At 47.6% G+C, this 19,883-nt stretch overlaps 1 protein-coding gene across 1 annotated transcript in view; it reads right to left on the bottom strand.

Annotated features, from left to right (window-relative positions):
- Positions 1–18,532, bottom strand: part of SLC35D2 (solute carrier family 35 member D2) — a 41,787-nt gene extending 23,255 nt beyond the window's left edge. Inside the window, exons 1-4 of the mRNA XM_087822604.1 lie at positions 18,381–18,532; positions 8,902–8,935; positions 6,845–6,931; positions 2,988–3,055 (exon numbers count right to left, since the gene is read on the bottom strand). Coding sequence (XP_087678730.1) covers positions 2,988–3,055; positions 6,845–6,931; positions 8,902–8,935; positions 18,381–18,532 — 341 coding nt within the window. The remainder of the gene's footprint in view (positions 1–2,987; positions 3,056–6,844; positions 6,932–8,901; positions 8,936–18,380) is intronic.
- Between the last annotated feature and the right edge of the window lie 1,351 nt (positions 18,533–19,883).

Genomic DNA, 19,883 nt, shown 5'->3' with positions numbered 1-19,883 from the left:
ACAAATGAGCACCAGCTTCTCACGGGGTGGTTTTCGCAGGCGTCGGTGCTTCTTACCTACACCCACCATTTCACAGCGAACTGCAAAACGGTGACTTTCTAACTATATCACCCCTTCTGCACTTTTTTGTCTAAACTTCTTCAATAAATAGAGATTGTCACCATTTCACACAGGAAAGGCAGGATAAAAGCATCGTTTATAAAGGTTCAGAACAACAAGTGTTCTGTCACCTTCACTGGTAACCATGAGAGTTGTTTTTGTTTTTTGCTGTCATTATGAACTCATGAATTTTCATTTACTTGATACAAGTCCTGTATCAGACATGAGTCTGCAAATATTTTCTCTGTCTGTGGCTTGTCATTCTCTTAACACTGTCTTTCAGAGCAGACGCTTTAAATTTTAATGAAGTTCTGCTTTTAATTTTTTCTTTCATGGATTGTGCTTTTGGTGATGTATCTAAAAACTCATCGCCAAACCCAAGGTCATCTAGATTTTCTCCCAAGTTTTCTTCCAGAAGTTTTATAGTTAATGTTTTACATTTAGGTCTTTCCCCTCCCCCTCCCCCTCCCCCTCCCCCTCCCCCTCCCTCCCTCCCTCCCTTCCTTCCTTCCTTCCTTCTCTCTCTTGCTTTCTTTCTTTTCTTTCTTTTTTTCTTTCTTTCTCTATCTCTCCCTCCCTCCCTCTCTTTCTCTCTCTCTCTCTTTCTTTCTTTCCTGGAAGTTAATTTTTGTGAAAGGTGTAAGGCCTGTGTTTAGATTCAGTTTTTTGTGTGTAGATGTCCAGTTGTTTGAGTACCATTTGTTTAAAAGGCACTCTTTTCTGTTGGTGGGAATGTAAATTCGTGCAGTATGGAGGTTCCTCAAACAGTTAAAAATAGAGCTACCATATATGACCCAACAATCCCTCTTCTGAGTATCTACCCCCTAAAATTGAGAACATTTATTTGTAAAAATATATATACCCCTATGTTCACTGCATTGCTTATAGTAGCCAAGACATGGAAGCCATCTGAATGTCCTCCGACGGACAACTGGATAAAGACGTGGTACATATATATAATGTAATAATACTCGGCCATTAAAAAAAAGATAAGCCCTAGAGGGTGTTGCTCAGTGGTTAGAGCATCCGCCTGCAGACTGAGGGGTCCCGGGTTCGATTCCTGCCCAGGGCACGTGCCTCAGTTGCAGGCTCAGTCTCGGCCCTAGTTGGGGCCCGTGTGGGAGGAACCAATCGATGCGTCTCTCTCATATCGAGGTCTCGCTCGCTCACTCGCTCTCCCTTCCACTCTCTCTCAAAAATCAATGGAAAAAATATCCTCAGGTGAAGATTAAAAAAAAAAAAAGATAAAATCCTGCCATTTGCGACAACATGAAGTCCGATGGGAAAGGACAAGAACCACATGGTCTCACTCATATATGCAATTTAGAACAAAAAAGCAACAGATGAAGAAACGAAAGGAAAACAGCTCATAGATACAGACAACAGGACGGTGGTCACGAGGGGGCCAAGTGCAGGGCGGGCAAAGCCGGCTTACAGCTGTGAGTACACTCAACTCGCCGAGCTTCTCCTTGTAGTATTACTCACTTATTATTGCATTCTTTCCCATACAAACTGTAACCCTACTTTTGCGCCCCCACCCCCGATACGGTGACAAAAGGAGGCCGGACGTCGGGTGGCAGGCACGCCAGAGGACGCAGGCGCTGTACCCTGAAGCTGCACGCCTGGAAGTTACATCATGTGACTGGACACTGTTACCCCAGCGAACTTCATTTCTTAAAAAGAGATGTGTGGGCCAGGATCGCGACAGGAAAGCAGCCTCGCCCGGCCGGCCGGGGCTCGGCGCCGGAGCGTCCACCTGGGACCCAGGCGATCGGGGTGCGATTCCTGGTCAGGGCACAGGCCCGGTTTCGGGCTTGATCAATGACTCATCATTGACGTTTCTATCTCTCTCTCTCCCCTTCTTTCCTCTCTCTGAAATCAATAAAGATATATTTAAAAAAAGAAAAAAAAAGAAAAAAAGAAAGCAGCCTCCCCCTGGAGGCAGACACAGAGGCGGCCCGGGAGCTGGGGCGGGAGCCGCAGGTGGGCGGCGGGCCGGGCACCAGGCCCAGACAAAGCTCGAACAGACGGGAGCCGGGCAAAGGGCTGCCCGCCCCAAGGAAGCAACCAACCAACTGAAATGTGTAACGGAAACAGCATTTCTTTCACTTTGTTTTCGTAACCACACCTGGCCCTTCCCAGCAAGAGCGAGCGGTAGGAGGCCTGGCCCACACCTCTCCGCCTGCCATCCCTGTCGCCCCTGTCCCCGGCCGCTCCCACGCGCCTCTTTCCCACTCTCGCCGTAGGAGCAGGTTTCCCCCCACTCTTTCCCCTGTGCACAAGCTTCATTATTGACATCTCTGTCACAGATGAGTGGCTACGACGTGTGCTCGTCGGGCCACATATTTCACACCACGTTTCCTGATTCACCGGCTGGCTCGTCCTACGCTTCCATTCATATTTTCTACAGTCACTTTTAACAAGAGTAGTCAACCAGAGGATCCTCAAGTAACTGTAAATGCAAGTTTCAGAAGTATATAGCGCACACTTGAAACTGCCTGCTATTTCTTTCCCCCTGCACCAAACCTGACCTGCACCCAATCTGACAGAATGTTTCTGCTTTTATAAAACTGTGATGAAACTCAGTCACACGGAACCATATCGTATAAATGGATCTTCCTGAATAAATCACCCCTCTGAGTCTGGATTCTAGAGATCTCACTTTCTATGTTCAGGCTTGAACATAAACCAAAAAAAAAAATCAGCTTTTTAACATTTCTAAAAGCGTTAACAAATTAAACTCAAAACTCTACCTTATTTTCTGCAATTACTTAGTATTATGATCTATATGTAGTGCAAGCAACATCTTGGAAGACCAAACTTGGCCTTTGCACCATTAGAGGCAAACAAGTGAGGACCCTCCCATCAACCACCATCCTGCACTCTACCTTAATTTGCCTGTGCTTGACAATCCAGTTATGTGGTTTCCCACGTACAGGAGAGGCAGGGGGAACAGCTTCAATAAAAAAGAAAGAATATTTGGTTAGAACTCCAATAACATATTTTCCTTCACATATATACATAAAGATGGTGACATCCGCTCCCCAGCAGTAAGCGAATACTTCTAAGTTCCTTTCCCTGCAATGACTGTGAATTGCCCACAACCCAATACACACTCACAAGTTTCTCTACATGATCAAAATAATTAGGTGGACATTGATATCCATAATCATGGGGGAGCTGGATAGAAACAGAAATCTTGCCCTTGCCCATATTAATAGACTATGTTCCTAAAGGAAGGCTCTGGACAAGGACCTCTCTTGAGTAGAGACCCCTGGTTGGTGAGTTAAGGGTGGGTGTTTACAGCTTATGTGTGAGTTGAAAAGGCTGTGAAAGGGGTGTAAACTTCTATTATCTATCTGTGCATACAGGTTTACTGAGCTCTGAGCTCCTGAATAATTTTCTGATTGTCAGGAGATATATCGTTCAGAACATACTGAAGAAACAAAATGTAAGACCTAGTCTTCCTTACATGAAATAAATATATAACCTTTCATAAGGTCACACGATAACTTTTAACTGACGTATAGTCCACAGCAATCAAGGTGAGTCCAACATTTCTTTTTCCACTAAAAAGACATTAGGCATGTAACTCAGATAAGCTATCCTTTGAAAGGTTCTGAAATATTAAGTGTCGTGTGCCCAAAAGGAGTGACAGAATTCCATTATGCGGAGACGTGCACAAGAAAGACGACTTGAGGAAGGGAGGCTAACAGATCCAGGACCCTCCCCCTCATTCCTCCACCTTCTGGTTAGCTGCCTGCAAGGGCCTCATCAGTGACACAGCTGGGGACAGTACAACCTCGGAGGGTCTTAGGCACAGGAAAGAATCAGTTGCCTTCATTTCCACAACTAATTCACAATAAAAACAATTCTGACTTGTAGTTTCTGGTAACAGTGGGCTATTTATGCTAATCCTGCTGCTGGATGAAATAGCTTAAAACCTTCAGCAAAGCATTAAGAGGACAGGAAAAATAGAAATTCCCGGGCCAAAACTAACAGAACAGAAACCCAGAACGAAACGACAGAAGCCAGAGGACAGCAGAATGTCATCTTCAAAATTCTGCCAAACTGGAACTCGGCCAACAAGAACACCTTTCAAACACAAAGGGAACACCTAGGCTTCTTCAGACAAAAACTATGGGACTTCACCCCGGTAAATTCTAAAGGAGGAACTTCAATCAGGAGGAAAGTGTGAAGTAGGAGATAAAAATAGAAAAGCAAAGCAAAGGAAGCAGTAAATACATGGTGCGTGGGAGGCAGTTGGCCAGATGTGAGCAGGGCGGGGACAGCCGGCCAGGTGCAGAAGGTCACCAGGGTTGGCAGGCTGCTTCCAGTATTTATACAGAAATGTGAAGGGCAAGGGCAAGGAGGAAAGACACATGCTACCAGATAGCAAGACTTTTCCTAAAACTACAGAAATTAAGATTGTATGGTGATGGTGCAGAAAACACAGACAAATAAAAAGGCCAGAAACCGACCCGTGCGTATGTGGAAGACACTGCCATCCTGTAAGTGGCCCGATATTAAGGACAGACTTTTCAACTGAGTCTGTGACAACCGAGTGCCCATTTGGGGAAAAAATGAAATCAGACCATTACCTCACAAAAATAACCCCTTAATTCTGAAAAACTATCTACCATTTATCTAAAAAAATATCTTTAGACCTCAGAGTAGAGAAGGATTTCATAAAATGGGAAGTCCTGCAACCTCCTTAATAACCAGGGACATGCAAATAAAAGCCAAGATGATGTTTTTACACCCGTACCAGATTAGCACAGTTTAAAGTGACTGACATACCAAGAACTGTCAAGAATAGGAGCAGCAGGAGTGCACTTTTGTCAGAAGTGTGAACTGGCACAACCACTTTGGAGAGAGTCACCTACTCAAGTTGAAGACACGCACACAGTAGGAGCCAACAGTTTCACTTCTTGATGCACCTCCCAGGGAAACTCAAGCACATGTGCTGTTTTGAACTGGATTGTGTGCCCTCAAAATTCATATTTTAAAGCCCTAACTCTCAGGTGCCTGTATCTGAAGCTAGAAGAGTTAGTTAATGTTAAATGATATCATGAGGGTGGAGCCCTAATTCAATAGGATCAGTGTCCTTATAAGAGGAAGAGACACCAGGAGTGCATGCTCACAGAGTGAAGGCCATGTGAGGAGAGAGCAAGAAGGCAGCTGTCTGCAAGCCACAGACAGAACCCTCACCAGAAACCAACTCGCTCGCACCTTGACCCTCAACTTCCGGCCTCCAGAACTGCGAGAAAATTAATTTCTGTTGTTTGAGCCACCCAGTCTGTGGTATTTTTATTACCGGACTGCTAGCTGAGATCCAACTATAAGTATGTTCAAAACAGTACTTTTGCTTTTTCTAGCTCCCAAACCAGAAACAACCCAAATTACCTTAAACAGTAAAGCAAATAAGTAAGTAAAAGAATACAGCTATACACTATGATGGTGGATGAATCTTACCATCATAATAGTAAGCGAAGACCCAAGATACAAAAGAAGACATGGAGTTTAATTCCCTTTACCTCATGCTCAAAAATAGGCACAACTAAACTACATAATTCAGGGATGCATACAAATTTAGAAAAACTACCCAAAAAGCAAGAAAATTATTATTACGAAAGTAAGAACTGTTGATAAGGAGGATTCTGTGATCCCATCTCGCGACCGAGGCACTGATTACAGGAGTAAATGCTTACTGAGCTGTATGTTTCCATGTGAAGCCTTTTCCCCATGTACGGATCCTAGTCCACAATTTGAAAATGTTTAAAATGTTTTAAAATTACAATATATCATAAACAAAGCGTCAGCAAGCCCAACAACATTCTGATTATGGTGACTGGATTAGCATCTTTCGTATACTTCAGTATTTTTTCTCTTTCTGTGGATGTCCCTGGTGACTGACGCTGTGCCTGAGCCTGATGGATAACCCAGGGCCAGCAGCTTCCAGGCCTCAGAGACACAGCAGTGAATAAGCCATGAGAGGGCCTCCCCCTAAGAAACTGACAGTGTGATCTAGCCTCCCTAAATTCAAAAATATCACGATACTCCATTTACTACCACCTGTTCTATGGGGCTGCTCTGAGGATTCAATGCCTGGCCCAATGCCTGGCACCCAGATCTCTTCAGCAAGTTAGTTCATTCCACATTCCCAGGAAGAGATGGCAGGTCTCACGTTTCTAGTTCCACCATGGACAACACTGTGCCGTTTCTATGTATATCAAATTGTATTCTTCATTCCACTCATAGCTTTTGTCAATCCAAGCTAAAAATGAAAACTTAAAACAGGGATCTACAAACTAGGGCCCAAGAGCCAAATCTGACCCATCTCTTGTTTATGTAAATAAAGTTTTATTAGAACACAACTATACCAATGCATTTATGTATCACCTATGGCTGCTTTCATGGCACAGTGGCAGAGATGACTAGTTGCAACAGAGATGGTCTGGCCCACAAAACCTAAATATTTATTATCAGGACCTTTATTTATTATCTGATACAGGGCTTTGCCATTTCAGAAGACACAATATTTACGTAATGTCAATTGTTAAGCACATTTTTACTGTTATTACATTATAATGGACAACTGAATGGTATAAAATCTTAAGTTTCTACCTAGTTCAAGCAGGAAGCACAGAGTATATAGAAATGGACCTACACTCTAAGATCAATTTGTAATTCTGTAGTTTCTTCACATCTTCTGTCATAGTTATATGTACTTTTTATCGCATACCTTTACAGGAATTTTCTTATCAAAATCAGGGAACTGAATTATTTTATTTAGCTTGGACACATACAGTATCATTATGGTAGCTGCCATCTAAAAAAGAGGGAGAAAGAAACTTCAGCAAAATATCTGGACTGTTTGAAGTATAAAGACATCAGAAGAAAACAGATTCCTCAAAAGAAATATATCCAAAAAATTCATTTTCCAGGTTCCAAAAAATTATTTCTTATAATATTAAAATTGTTTTTCGTGCCACTGTATGGATTCCATCAGACCTATAGGCCAAAAGTATAACATCAAATAAACTCACCTATATGCACATTGTCTCAAGCGGCTTAAGGAATGGTGACAAAGGGGGAAAAGGAACAGTGTCCCCAAAACTGACCAGAGTGACCACAGTCAGTGAGGGCACATGATCCTGGACCACACTTTCCACATACTAAGCATGTGGTCACCATCCCCCATAAAGCCAGTGTGGGGGTAGGAGCAGGGAGGAAAACTCCACACAGAAACACACTTTTTTGTAAAGTCCAATATTTCTATAACACAAGAGGCAAATTAAGAGAAAACCAATTTTAAAGGAGATTTCTATTTCTCTCCAATCTCTCCAGTATTGCAAAAATGTCTCATTCAAATCCTATTAACCTGGAACACACCAGGTACATTAGTAAAATATTCCAGATTATTTATGAAATATAAAATTTTAATATCATCTTCCTATGCAAATTTTAGAACTTAATTTTCTCCATATTAGGATGCAAAAATTTAAAGACTCCTTCAACATGATTATAATCCTAAACCTTGGTCCCAGTAAGTTTACAAACTTAATACTTATGATAGAGTTATATGACTGGAACCCATGCTGAATTATAATTGGGGTTTGTATTTATGACTTACTTTATAATTCTTACAGAAATATACTAACACTTATTTAAAATATTCTGTAATTCAGACTTTTAAAATTAGGTTTGCTGGCCTCTTCTCCCAACAAGTAAAAAATCAAAAAGACTTTACCTTAACTGAGTACAGCCAGTGATTTTATTTGCCTCATGGATTACAAAGGACAGATTATCACATATTCACTAATCTTTTAAAATGCTTTTTTATACATATTTTCACACTGAAACATAAAGATAACTTTTTTTTTTACCTTAAGGAAATATATTGTTTCCTTGTTATTTTTTTCCCCTAACATGATGCTGTAAAGAGTACCTTATTAGCAAAACATGTAACCAGAACAATGTTTAATCATATAAATGACAGCTTTTCCAGATTCACAATTAAGACATTTAGTTAACAGACATAATTTCCATAATTTTATTTTTTTCTCCCTATACATTAAAGGAAGCTAGGACAAAAAAAAAAAAAAAATCTCTGATGCCTGTTACCACTTGTCTCCTGGAAATCACCAGCGTATGACCAAAAAAATAAACAAGCCTCCAATTAACAGTAATGGGAAATTTCAGGAACAGCCAAGCAGGTTAGTCTGAAAGTTTTACCAGCTCAGCTTTATACCTGAGAACAAATATCACAAGCCACAGGAAGCAAACATGTTCTGTTTGGCCCATAGAGAGTTTTGTGAAAACTGGAATCCACTGCCAGCATTTACAAATTGGGAGATCTAACGTAAAAATTCAAATTCCTGCTTCTCTCGAAAAACCTCTGGAGCTCTGATAACAGGGGCCTAGTGGGCCCCACCTCCTCTCTCCTGCAGAGGGGCTCAAATTGAGTGGCCAGCACTCACCTCAGTGGGCAACTATGCCCCGCGCCCCACCCCAGCCCCAGCCGTTCCTTTGTTACCCACCAGACACACCCTGCAGGCTTTCGTCTTCTGGCCCCTTGTTTTAAAGTAATTAAATTCCATTAAGGAAATTAAAATCAGTACTTGTTTTTCCTATAAATACACTGTTCCTAATTGTAATAAAATGTGTGTTATCCCATATTTTTTCACCAAGAGTACCATGATCAGATGGATAAGTCTGTAAACCAGTCTTAAACAAAAGCACTTAAAATTGCATCATGTGTCATGACTTAATTAAGAGGTTAACTTTTTTTTCACTCACCTGTCCAACTGCAAGAACAATCGGTGACGGAAAACTACAAAAAAAATAGGTAACAAAAGATTTTAGCAACTCATAAAAATTTGAAGTCTGTAATACACACTGACAGGAGTTATTAAAAAGTCTCCAACTTTTTTTAAGATTTGATGAAATCTTAACATCAAATTCGTTCCCTTTCTATCTGCTGATTTCTTCTTTGCTTTTCAAACTGATCGTTGCCAAGCCTGGCAAACTTTACTGCCCCTGAGGTGGACGGTCATTATATAGGAAGCCTAAGTAATCTGGGGATAAATTACTAGAATTAATGAATAACTTGAGCAAGATTACTGGATACAAGACAAATACATAAAAAATCCCTACATGCCAGAAATACACAAAGGAAATAGAAATTCTGAAGACATCATTTACACTGGCAGAAAAAGCACCAGCTAACACTAACTGGCTGTTTTATGGCGTAAGGAATTATTTCTACATTTTCAGGTATAAAATGGTACTGGGTGGTTCGGTTCGGTTCGGTTGGGAAGAGCTGCGGCCGTTTATCAGCGTCTAAGAGCCAGACAGGCGGCGGCACCTCCCCGCCGGGCCCTCCCGCCGCGCGGGGCGCCCACTCCGCCCCCCAGGAGCCGCGCCCACGACCGCGCCCACCCTGCGGGAGAGGACGCGGGGCCTGCACCCCAACTTGAGGATGAGGGGTAGGGAGGAAAGTCAATCAGCGGAAGACACACTCTGCGAGGTCTGGTCTGAAAGCAGCCCGGGTGGAGCGCGTCCCGCCGGGCCACGGGAAGAGCCCCCCGCGGACGCCGGGCCACGGCAGCAGGGCCACGGCAGCAGGGCCACAGCCGCCAGGCCACGGCAGCAGGGCCACGGCAGCAGGGCCACGGCAGCCGGGCCACGGCAGCAGGACCACGGCAGCAGGGCCACAGCCGCCAGGCCACGGCAGCAGGGCCACAGCCGCCAGGCCACGGCAGCCGGGCCACGGCAGCAGGGCCACAGCCGCCAGGCCACGGCAGCCGGGCCACGGCAGCAGGGCCACAGCCGCCAGGCCACGGCAGCAGGGCCACAGCCGCCAGGCCACGGCAGCAGGGCCACAGCCGCCAGGCCACGGCAGCAGGGCCACGGCAGCAGGGCCACAGCCGCCAGGCCACGGCAGCCGGCCCGCGCGCCCCCGAATGCACCGGCCTCCGGGCTCGGGGCGCCCTGCCCTTGGCCGCTTCCCCGCGGGCCTTGAGGCCCATGACTCTCCACCTGCCAGAACCCGGTGCCTGGGAATGGCCCGTCCACGCTCGCGGTCCGCGATGACCTGCGGCTCTCCCTGATTTGGGTCGCCAGGTCCTTCTGCGTCAGTCCCTCGCTCCGCCGGCCCTGCGGGATCACCTTGCCCACTGCAGGGCCTCCCCGTCCAGCTCGGCCGGGTTCTTGGTGACTGCACAGCTTGTTCTGGCCGCGGCCCACTCCTCGGGGTCTCCTCGTGTCCGAGCTACCAGACGGCCCGCTGGCCTGGGTCCGGGCCTGGGCGCGTGGGGCCCTCCGTGCGCGGGCAGGTCTGGCGCCGTCCCGCGGCTCCGCGGCAGCTCCAAGGCCCGAGACGCAATGTCGCCTCGTCGCTCTGGGTGATGTTTATTTTTTTTTAAACAAAAGAGTCCTTCTTATCTCTTAGAAATACATACTGAAATGACTATAATGATATTTTTTTAATTTGCTTCAAAATAATCTGAGGGGAAATGTTGAGACTGAGGGAAGGAGGGATATAAATATAACAAAAGTTGTTGAAACTGGGTGATGGCTACATGGTGATTCATTGTATTGTCTGGGTTTTTTTTAAATAATATACCCAAGTACAAATCTAATAAAAGATTTCCAAGAAACACCTCTATATAGAAAACTATAAGTCGATATTTAAAAAATTAAAGAAGCCCTAAATAAAGTTATGGGTTGGAAACCCAATATTGTAGTGAAGACCATTATACTCAAACTGAGCCATAAAATCAATGCAATCTCTGTAAAAACATCAGCAGGTGCTTTGTGGAAACTGACAAGCTGATCCTAAAACTGAACAGAACGGCAATGAGCAAAAATTACTCAAGATGATCTTTAAGAACAAAGTCAGAGCCCGGCTGGGCATGGCGCTCAGGGGCTGAGCGTTGACCTAGGATCCAGGCGATAGGGGTTTGACTCCCGGTCAGGGCACATGCCCGGGTTGTGGGCTCAAACCCCAGTGTGGGGGTGCAGGAGGCAGCAGATCAATGACTCTTTCATCATTGATGTTTCTACCTCTCTCTCCCCCTCTCCTTTCCTCTCTCTGAAGTCAATAAAGATACATTTAAAAATAGAACAAAGTCAGAGAAATCACTCTACTGGATGTCAGCATCCACTGTAAACTGACAAGAAATGACAGTGTGGTACTTGGGCAATGACAGTCCAACAGGCCTATGGAAGAGAACAGAGACAGGCAGATACACATATATGGATACCTGACTGGTGACAAAGATGACAGTGCAGAGCAATGGGGAAAAGATGGCCTTTCCACAAATGGCACTGGGTAATCTGGATACAGAATCCTGACCCCTACCTCACACCCTACCTAAGGCAGCTTACCACCTGACTGGCCTCACTCACTGTCCAAAACCCCTCACCAGCTCCCAGTCACTCACTAAAAAAGGGGGAAATTAAAAAAAAATACACCTCTGCCCTCAATCTACCTATCAGTAGGAAACACACCTATTTCAGACAGGTAAGAAGAGGATGAAAAATCAGAATAAATATCTGGAGAGTACCACTGTGAGAATTCACTCTAGTGGATGGAGGTGGGTTGTGCTACCCAGACACCCTCTTGTGGACTGAGGCTCCTTCCCCAGTAGCCCAAGAGCATCCTCAGCTAAAGAAAGCTGCCCTGCCAATAGCAGACCCCCTCTCTGCGAGCAACCTGCATGCCAACGGCTGGTCTGTGCAGGGGTAGAATGGCTAGGGCCTCTCACCCCAATTCAGGACAATTCGGTCAGAGTTGGGATCAGGCTTTGTTGTGAGCACAGCACAAAGCCCAACCTCTCCCTCTGCCTAACCCTGCTTCACACACACACACACGCACACACACACACACACACACACACACACAGCGCTGGAGTGAATCTGAATCCCAAGAGTGCTCCTCAAATGCTTCCCTTGAATCTCAGAGTCTGCTTCCTACAGACTACAATCTGGGTCATCAAACAAAATAATAAGACAACAATATAAACAAACACTAAAACAACAAGGAAAGGCTTACAGGAGGTAGATAAAGAGCCCAGCCTAGGAGGAAATACAATACATGGAGAGAAAGAACTCTTCATAATTGCTTCGGGCTTCAGAACACCTTAATAAGATGATGTCAACAAAACAAAAGTTCAAGTTGAGAAGATAAAACAACCAAATGAGATGAAATGAGATCTATGAAAACCAACTGAGGACCCAAATGGCATACCTGCCACATGAATCATTTAGAAACAACAAGGAAATGAATGGCCAATGCTGAAAATTGAATTACCAGCACTCGAGGTAATCAGGGTGAATGCAGAAAAAGACAAACTCGAAGATAAATAGATATGGAAGACAGACAAAAAACCCCATGCAGGGCTAGTTGCTGAGCCTGGTGTGAAGGACTCAGTAAAAAGAGAAAATGATTGAAAGATAAAAGACAAATTCATTTCCATGACATGAAGAAAATAAATAAACTGAATCTTCAGATCTGAAGACACTCTTGTTACAGAAAAATCTATTAAGAAAGCTCCATGAATTCTCCATAAAAAAACTACCTGACAATGGAATCCACCCAATTAGGAGTCAAATCAAAATAATGAACTCTGGAATGGAGACTCTGTGGTAAAGGGCTGTTACTGATTAATGTATCCATCTAAACACAGAACAGATTCAAACAACTGTGGGGTTATAATTACAGAACAGGATGCTACATTATAAAAGAAGTTATGTGGGGAGGGAAGGGGGGAAGAAGTATGCAAGACTCATCTTTCACAGCAGGGAGGCCAGACATACCATCAAAAATTGAAACGTGTATATAAAATAAACATAATGACTTCAACTTCTTAATGCTTTTCCTGACCTCTAAATCTTAGAAGGATCTTATAAGAAACATTAACTCTTGTGGTGAAGAAATATATATATCTGAAAGTCAACAATTCTTTTAGATGAACTGCCTCCTTTCTCCATTCAAATCAGTTAGAAGTAAAATACGTACGTGCAACTTGCAATCTCCACCTTAATAAGTCTTCAAATGCAGGCAGCATGATTAATGGTGAGACAACCCCTGATAAGATGTAACATGAAGTTCACAGGGTCAGCAATGAAGTAGTGTTGCCAAAAACGTTTAATCTGAATGTAATCAAGCCTTTAGATCTAACTTTCAGTTAGGAAATAGAGGAAAATAAATTCAGCGAGACTTAAGAAAATAAATCAGATAATCCATAACATGGGACATTTTACAACACAGCTGGCCAGGGCTTTCCAACAAGGCAGTACCATGGGGAAGGGGTGGAATGGGGCCTTTTCTAGATGAAAATAAACTATGAAGACATAACTCTATGCATGGCATGAAGCTTGACTGGATCTTGATTCAAATACAAAAAACACTATAAAAACATCTTGGGGGCAATGGGAATAATTATAGATTTGGTATTAGATTATTTTAGGAAATTACTGTTAAATTTAACAGAAAAAAATAATACTATGTAGGAGAATATTCACATTTCAGGAGAGGCATGCTGAAGTATTTCCGAGTGAAGTATCATGATGTTTGCGACTTACTTTCAATGGTTCTGAGGAAAAAATGCAAATAGCAAAATGTTAACTGTTGCATCTGAGTGGCGTGTATATAGGTGTTCAGTGTACTTTGCTTTCCATTTTTCTGTATGCTTGAAGCTTTTCATAATGAAAGGTGATGGAGAGGGTAATTTTTTTTCCTCAAAAAAATTATACAATTAAGGGCAAGTCCCCTTCCCAACTCCTTTTTGGATTAAAGATAACTATTTATAATAAATGAGTAAATATGTAACATTTATAGTATGCGCCCATTTATATAAAAAGTAATTCAATCTATACATCTGTCTTCCATCCATCTAAAAAGTTGTCTGAAATTATCGCCTAATGTCAATTACAGTAATTTTAAAATTTTCCCTAATATTTTTCTTTTATCTGAATTCTTCATAATGATCACAACAGAATGACTTTTCTTTTTAAAAAATAGATATTTCAAGATATTGATTCATACTTGTGGGAGTATGAATAATTATTATTTTTCTTTGTACATTTCTGTATTTAAATAACCCCGTTTTTTCACTGAATTCTTGCAGGAGTGAAGGCAAGGACGTGAGGCACAACCCCGAGACGCCCGGCTGGAAGCGAGCGTCCGTGGGCACCCAGGGCTGGTGGAGGGGCTGCTGAGGCGAAGGGGGGGGGCCGGGAGCAGCGGAGGCCGAGGGGGGAGGTGGCCCTTCCGCAGCAACGGGGGGCCTGAGAGAGCATCTCTGGGACGGGAGAGCCGGTCGCGGTTCCTGATCAGCAGTTTTAGGTCACCCCGGGCGGCCGGCGAGGTTTTCGTCCCGGGACAGTCAGCCGCCCCCGCACTGAAGGAAAGCAGGAGGTTGTGCTGGACAAGTGACAGCCAAGGTGGGTCCCCGAAGGGAGTCGGGGCTCTCTGCTGGACCCCGGGCCCGCAGGACCCCCGGGAAGCCCCCCCCGAGCGCGAGGCGGACGGCAGCACGGCCCCCGGAGCGGCCGCAGCGAGCGGGGCGGACGCGCGGCCAGGACCCTGGGCGCAGCGCCGGGACGCTGCAGCCCCGAAGGCGGGCGGCCGGCGGGCCGAGCGGACAGGGCGACCGGGCTCCCCGCTGGGTGAGCCCCGGGGCGGGGGCCGGGGCCGGGCGGGGCGCAGGGCGCGGGGAGGCGGCGTCTCCGGGGCGCGCCCCGGGCACCCCCGCGCCGGCCACTCCTGGGGCGGGGCCGGAACCCGCTCCCTTCCGAGGCCAGAGGGAGCAGCGTCTCCCAGAGACGCGCATTTTCATCAGCGTTTGGAGAAAATTAAGAAATGGTTTCACTTTTTTACATGTATTTTATTGATTTGAGAGAAAGAGGAAGGGAGAGGGAAAGAGAAGCGTGGATGAGACAGAGGCACGAACACCAGTGGGTGGCCGCCGGCAGGACCCCACCGGGGACGGAGCCGGAAACCCAGCCGCGCACGTGCCGGGCCAGGAATCCCCGCGACGACGACCCCCCCCCCCCCCCCGCACGTGGTCTATGCGCAGCCACTGAGCCACACCGGCCGGGCAGGCTTCATTTTTTAACATGAACCTCCGGTTCCCACGGCCGGAGATTCCGAGGCAGCAGCTTTTATAACAACCTCTCCAAGTGGTTCACACTGCCAGGCAGGCCTGGAGACCACCCTGAAGTGATCCCCAAGTCCTGGGATGCAGACAGACTGGACACACAGCAAACACTCGTGAACTGAATACAGTTTAGTTCTATACTTTTTAAGCATTCTTTGTAAAATTTTTCACGTCATGAAGAAAAGCATTAAAACGGCAACAAAACAGCTGGCCAACCACCATGCCCCTTGCTTTTCCCTCTCACCCCAACGCGGTCTGATGGTCAAGTCCTTCAGCGACCCCTCTGTCCAACCAGGAAAACAGAGAATTGTGTTAAAGCAAAACCAAATAAAGTAACTAAAACAAACAACGAAGACCACCCCTCAGTCTTGTAGGCCAACCACAACCAGCCTGCTCAAAATGAGGAGAAAAACCTCCACCGAGCTGCATTCCCATGACCCCATGATTATTAAGGTCCTTCCAACGCACAACAGGACACTCTCCTCCAACGGCTAAGGCTCGATCGGATTTCTGGGGTTGATTGTTGTAACCAAGTCACCCAACCCTCCTTCCCTCAGACCTGCTCCTAAGGCATTCTGAGACGAGAGAACGAACACTGTCACTTGAACGGGGTTCTGGAATTGCACAGCATATTACGTTACAGAAACGTGAACCATTCACTTGCAGGGGTAGAAGGGTTTTGTCTTGAGACAAAAACTCTACCTCCCCCTTAATCGCGGACCTCAGAATTTTAAAGATGGAGAGGCAAGGGCATGGGATGTCTCATAAAATGCTCTTCCTGGCTGGACACTGCCCTTCGCCGTCAAGGCGCTTAACCAGCGTTAGCTGCTCCCTGCTTCCAACAAGACGCCATGTGCTCTGGAGGCGCGACCGCCTGGCCAGAGAGCACAGCTGCTCCCCAAGCTCAGGAAGTGGGGACTGCGCTTCTGATGTCGTCTGAAATAACTCGCAGCCACTCCCGAACAAGCCCAATAACAGCGTAATCTTGTTTCCTATCATAGGTCTTCAGGTTTTCTTTTTCTTTCATTAGCTTCCACCGTATGTGTTAAATGACCCAGGTTTAGGCATCAGGTCACTCTGGTTCCTTTAAAGCGGGGTGTGCACTCCCCATGGGCACCAGCAAGCACGCTGCAGCTCACTGGGAGAGACCTTGTGAACGGAATCAACAGCCACAGAACCACCAAAAACTATCCCAAACCTATTGCTTCCACCGTATCTGCTGCCCGAGTCCAAGCAATCTCTCAGAATTACCTGGAACACTGCAGCTGCTTCCTAGCTCTTCTTCCTGCTTCCAGTACCATCACTTCTCCACCCAACCATCAGCCAGAGAAATCTTTTTAAAAACACAAACTCTGCCCCTTCCAGGGGCTCCCAGCTCGCTCTGAGCCTCCACGGTGGCCGCAAAGGCCCTACACGACCTACCGATCCATTCCCTGGGCCCCCCTAGTACCATTCGTTCCCACCCAAGCTCCTTACCTTCCACGCCTGGCACGTTCTTCCCCCAGCTCCCTTATCTCTCTCACGTCCTGGCTCAAACGTCACTTCCTGGGTGAGGCTTCACCGGCCATGCCCAGAGGGAATTCTTTCCCATGCCCACATGCCCTACCTCACTCCCTTTCCTGCCCTTTTTTCTCTTGACTGCACAGCCACATCTGCCATCATATAAATTCTAGCAGTTTAATTAATTCACTAAAAAGCTCCATGGAAGCTCTAGGAGGGTGGATGGACGGAGGGACGCTCCGTGACACCTGGGATTCTGACCTGCTGCATTTAAGTGCCTGGCACATAATAGGTGCTTAATTAATATTCCTGAATGCAGGACCTGATCTTGCCTTCCCTGCGGACCTCCCTGACCTCACTCCCACCTTCCCCCAGTGCTCACTCGCTTCTCCCAACAGGCCAAGCTCTGCCTCCTTCCCCGCCTTCCCTTCCGCCTGGAAAGCTGCAGCACCCACCGCTCCACCCCAGGCTCTCCCGTTTCGTACCTGAAATCCCCTTGCTGATCATGAACCCGCTCGTTTACTTTCTGTCTCCACCACTGAGGTGGGATCTCCAGAGCAGAGGCTTCGCGTTGTTCGCAGCTGCTGCCCTGGTGTCTGCCACGCGCTTGGCACATAGTAGGTGCTGCTCAGTACGTTGCAGGTGCAACCAGCCCAGCTCACGTGGGTCTCCACTTTCTCAAGTATCATAAGAAGGCTGAAGATACTCTGACATCTCTCTGTGCCCTTTATAAGACGCTGACTTTACAGTCTTGTAGCAAGCCTCGTTTACAAAGAGCCCTCCCGCACGGCAGGTCCTGCAAAGCTCTGGGCCGCAGCTAACGGCGTAATTATCCAGCCGTTGCACCTGAGGAAGCTGCGGACCGTGGGACTGGCCAAGAGGCGCAGCTACTTAACGGTGGAGCTGGGTCTAAAGCCACAGCTCTTGCAATGCTGCTACTGTACCAGCAGAATTAAATAGGCTCCTCTGCTCCCTACAAACAGGTTCAAGGAACCGCGGATTGGCTGGTTTACCACACGCTCAATCCGAGAAAGTGCGCCACGGAGACTTGCATGGTCTTCCCCAGTTTTCCATGAACAGCGGGCGATCTGAGAATGAATGGTCACGCTGCGCACACGAACGCGCCGCTCCGGGCTGACCTGACTACTCCACGCCCAGGTCACTCGCGGAAACGCGCGCTTGTTGCAGCTCACGGGTGCGTCTAAGCCCCGGGACGTGGTTACGCGGAAGCACAGCCGCGCGGAGTGTCCCGCAGGAGGAGGCGCGGTGAGGAGTGTCCACGTCAGCCAGGGTGGACGGCTGCGGTTGGGGCTGGGTGTCGAGAGCCTGCGGGGGTCCCGGCCCTGCGAAACAGTGGTCACGGTGCCGAGCGCGCGGCCACCCACATTGGCACCGGGCTCTCAGGTCTCCGTCGCCGCCCGCCCGCCGACCGGCCTCTGCGCGCCCAGGGCAGCCCCGCCGCGCCGCGCCGCGCCCCGCCCCATCCCCGCGGGACCGCGCGAGTCCCGCCAGCCCGCGCCCGCCGCACGCGTGGGAAAAGTGCGGGGTCGGGGCCCGCCGAGCAGCACAGCGCCCCGCGGACCCCGCCCCGACCCGCGGCGCCCGCCTCACCTGTAGGTGGTCAGCAGCGTCTTGTTGACCAGCACGATGAGGAAGGAGCAGGTCCCGTAGAAGAGCGCGGACAGCAGCTGGGCCACCGCGGAGGGCGGCCGGCCGGAGGCGGGGTCGGCGCCCATGCCCGCGCCGTCGGCCTGGCCGGTCATGGCCCGCGCCCGCAGCCCACCGCGCCGCCCGCCGCCGCCCCGCTCCGGTCCGCCCCGCCCCGCCCCGCCCCGCTCCAGTTCCGTCTCCGCCCCCGTCGCCCCGAGAGGGCGCAGCCCAAACAGGAAGGGCCCCGGCGCGAACCCCACGTGCCCTCGCGGCCCGGCCGGCGCCCCAAAGCTGCGGGCGCGGGGGGGCGCGCCCCCGGCGATCGCCCTCGGAAGCGCGGTGCATGGCCGCGCCTCCTCCTGCCTAAACGGAGACGGGAGCGGGTTTGGGGCGAGTTAAAAGGCCCCACCTTCTTCCAGACCGCGCTCTCGGGGACAAACGACTCGGTTAAGTTTTAGGGCTGGTTTCGCTTTTTTTCTATAATATTTTTTAACGTATAATTTACATACAATGAAATGCAGATTTTACGAGTCCACAGTGTAATGTTTTGGACAAATGCATACACCCATGTAACCACTCAAAACATTTCCATCACCCCCAAAAGTGCCCTTGTTGCGCCGCTGAAGCCAATCAGAACTTTTCTATGACCGTGGTTAGATTCGCCTTTCCTAGAAATTCACGCGCGCGCGTCCTCTTTGAAGGCTCTTTTCGCTCTTTAGTGTTGGGGCTCGCCCACGCCGCCCTCTCACTGCTGGGTGGCGCCACAAGGTATCCATCCACCAGGCGAGGGGCCTGCTGCTCGTTCCCAGGTTAGGGCCGCTATAGAAAACGCTTCCGCAACCCTCCTGCGCGTGTTTCCTTTCCGGTGGCTCAGTACCTAGGCGCGGAGCGGCTGGGAAGGTGGGCGCAGCCTCGGGCTCGCCTCGCTCCCGGGCGCCTTCTGGCAGGTGGACTCCCTACCTGAGGGCCCCCTTCCTACCCGGTGGGACGGCAGCTGAGCTGGTGTGTGGTGTTGACATTAACTGGAGAGCCTCCAGAACTGCCTACCCTGACCGGAGTCCACCTGCTCTAGCAACTTTTCAAGTGTCCCAACATTTTCATTGTAAATAATTAACTTTAAAAATCTGAAATCTTAGCTTTTTAGAAAAGCTAAATATTTCAAGTTCAAGAGATGTTTAAGCCTAATTATACCCATGCCATACAATTGTTTTTCTATTGTAGGCACTGAACAACCAAGAACATTTTCAACACTGATAACTAAAGCAGAACCTTTGACAAATAACTAGCACTAAAAAAGGCAGGAAGGAACAGTACATATTACCCAAACCAAGAAAGAAAAACACGTAAAACCGTTTTAAATTAGAAAATGAATTCATAGGCAAGTTGAATCAAACAACCTGAACTTAAAGTCATTTTGGTTAATTTCCTAAAAAAAAAAAATTAAGTTTCCAGTGAGTCTCCAAG

The sequence above is a fragment of the Miniopterus natalensis genome, chromosome 12 (genome assembly GCF_054644295.1).
Source record: "Miniopterus natalensis isolate mMinNat1 chromosome 12, mMinNat1.hap1, whole genome shotgun sequence".
In the NCBI taxonomy this organism is placed as follows: Eukaryota; Metazoa; Chordata; class Mammalia; order Chiroptera; family Miniopteridae; genus Miniopterus; species Miniopterus natalensis.
The sequence above is the reverse complement of the archived record's forward strand: the minus strand, read 5'-3'. Positions and strand labels throughout refer to the sequence as shown.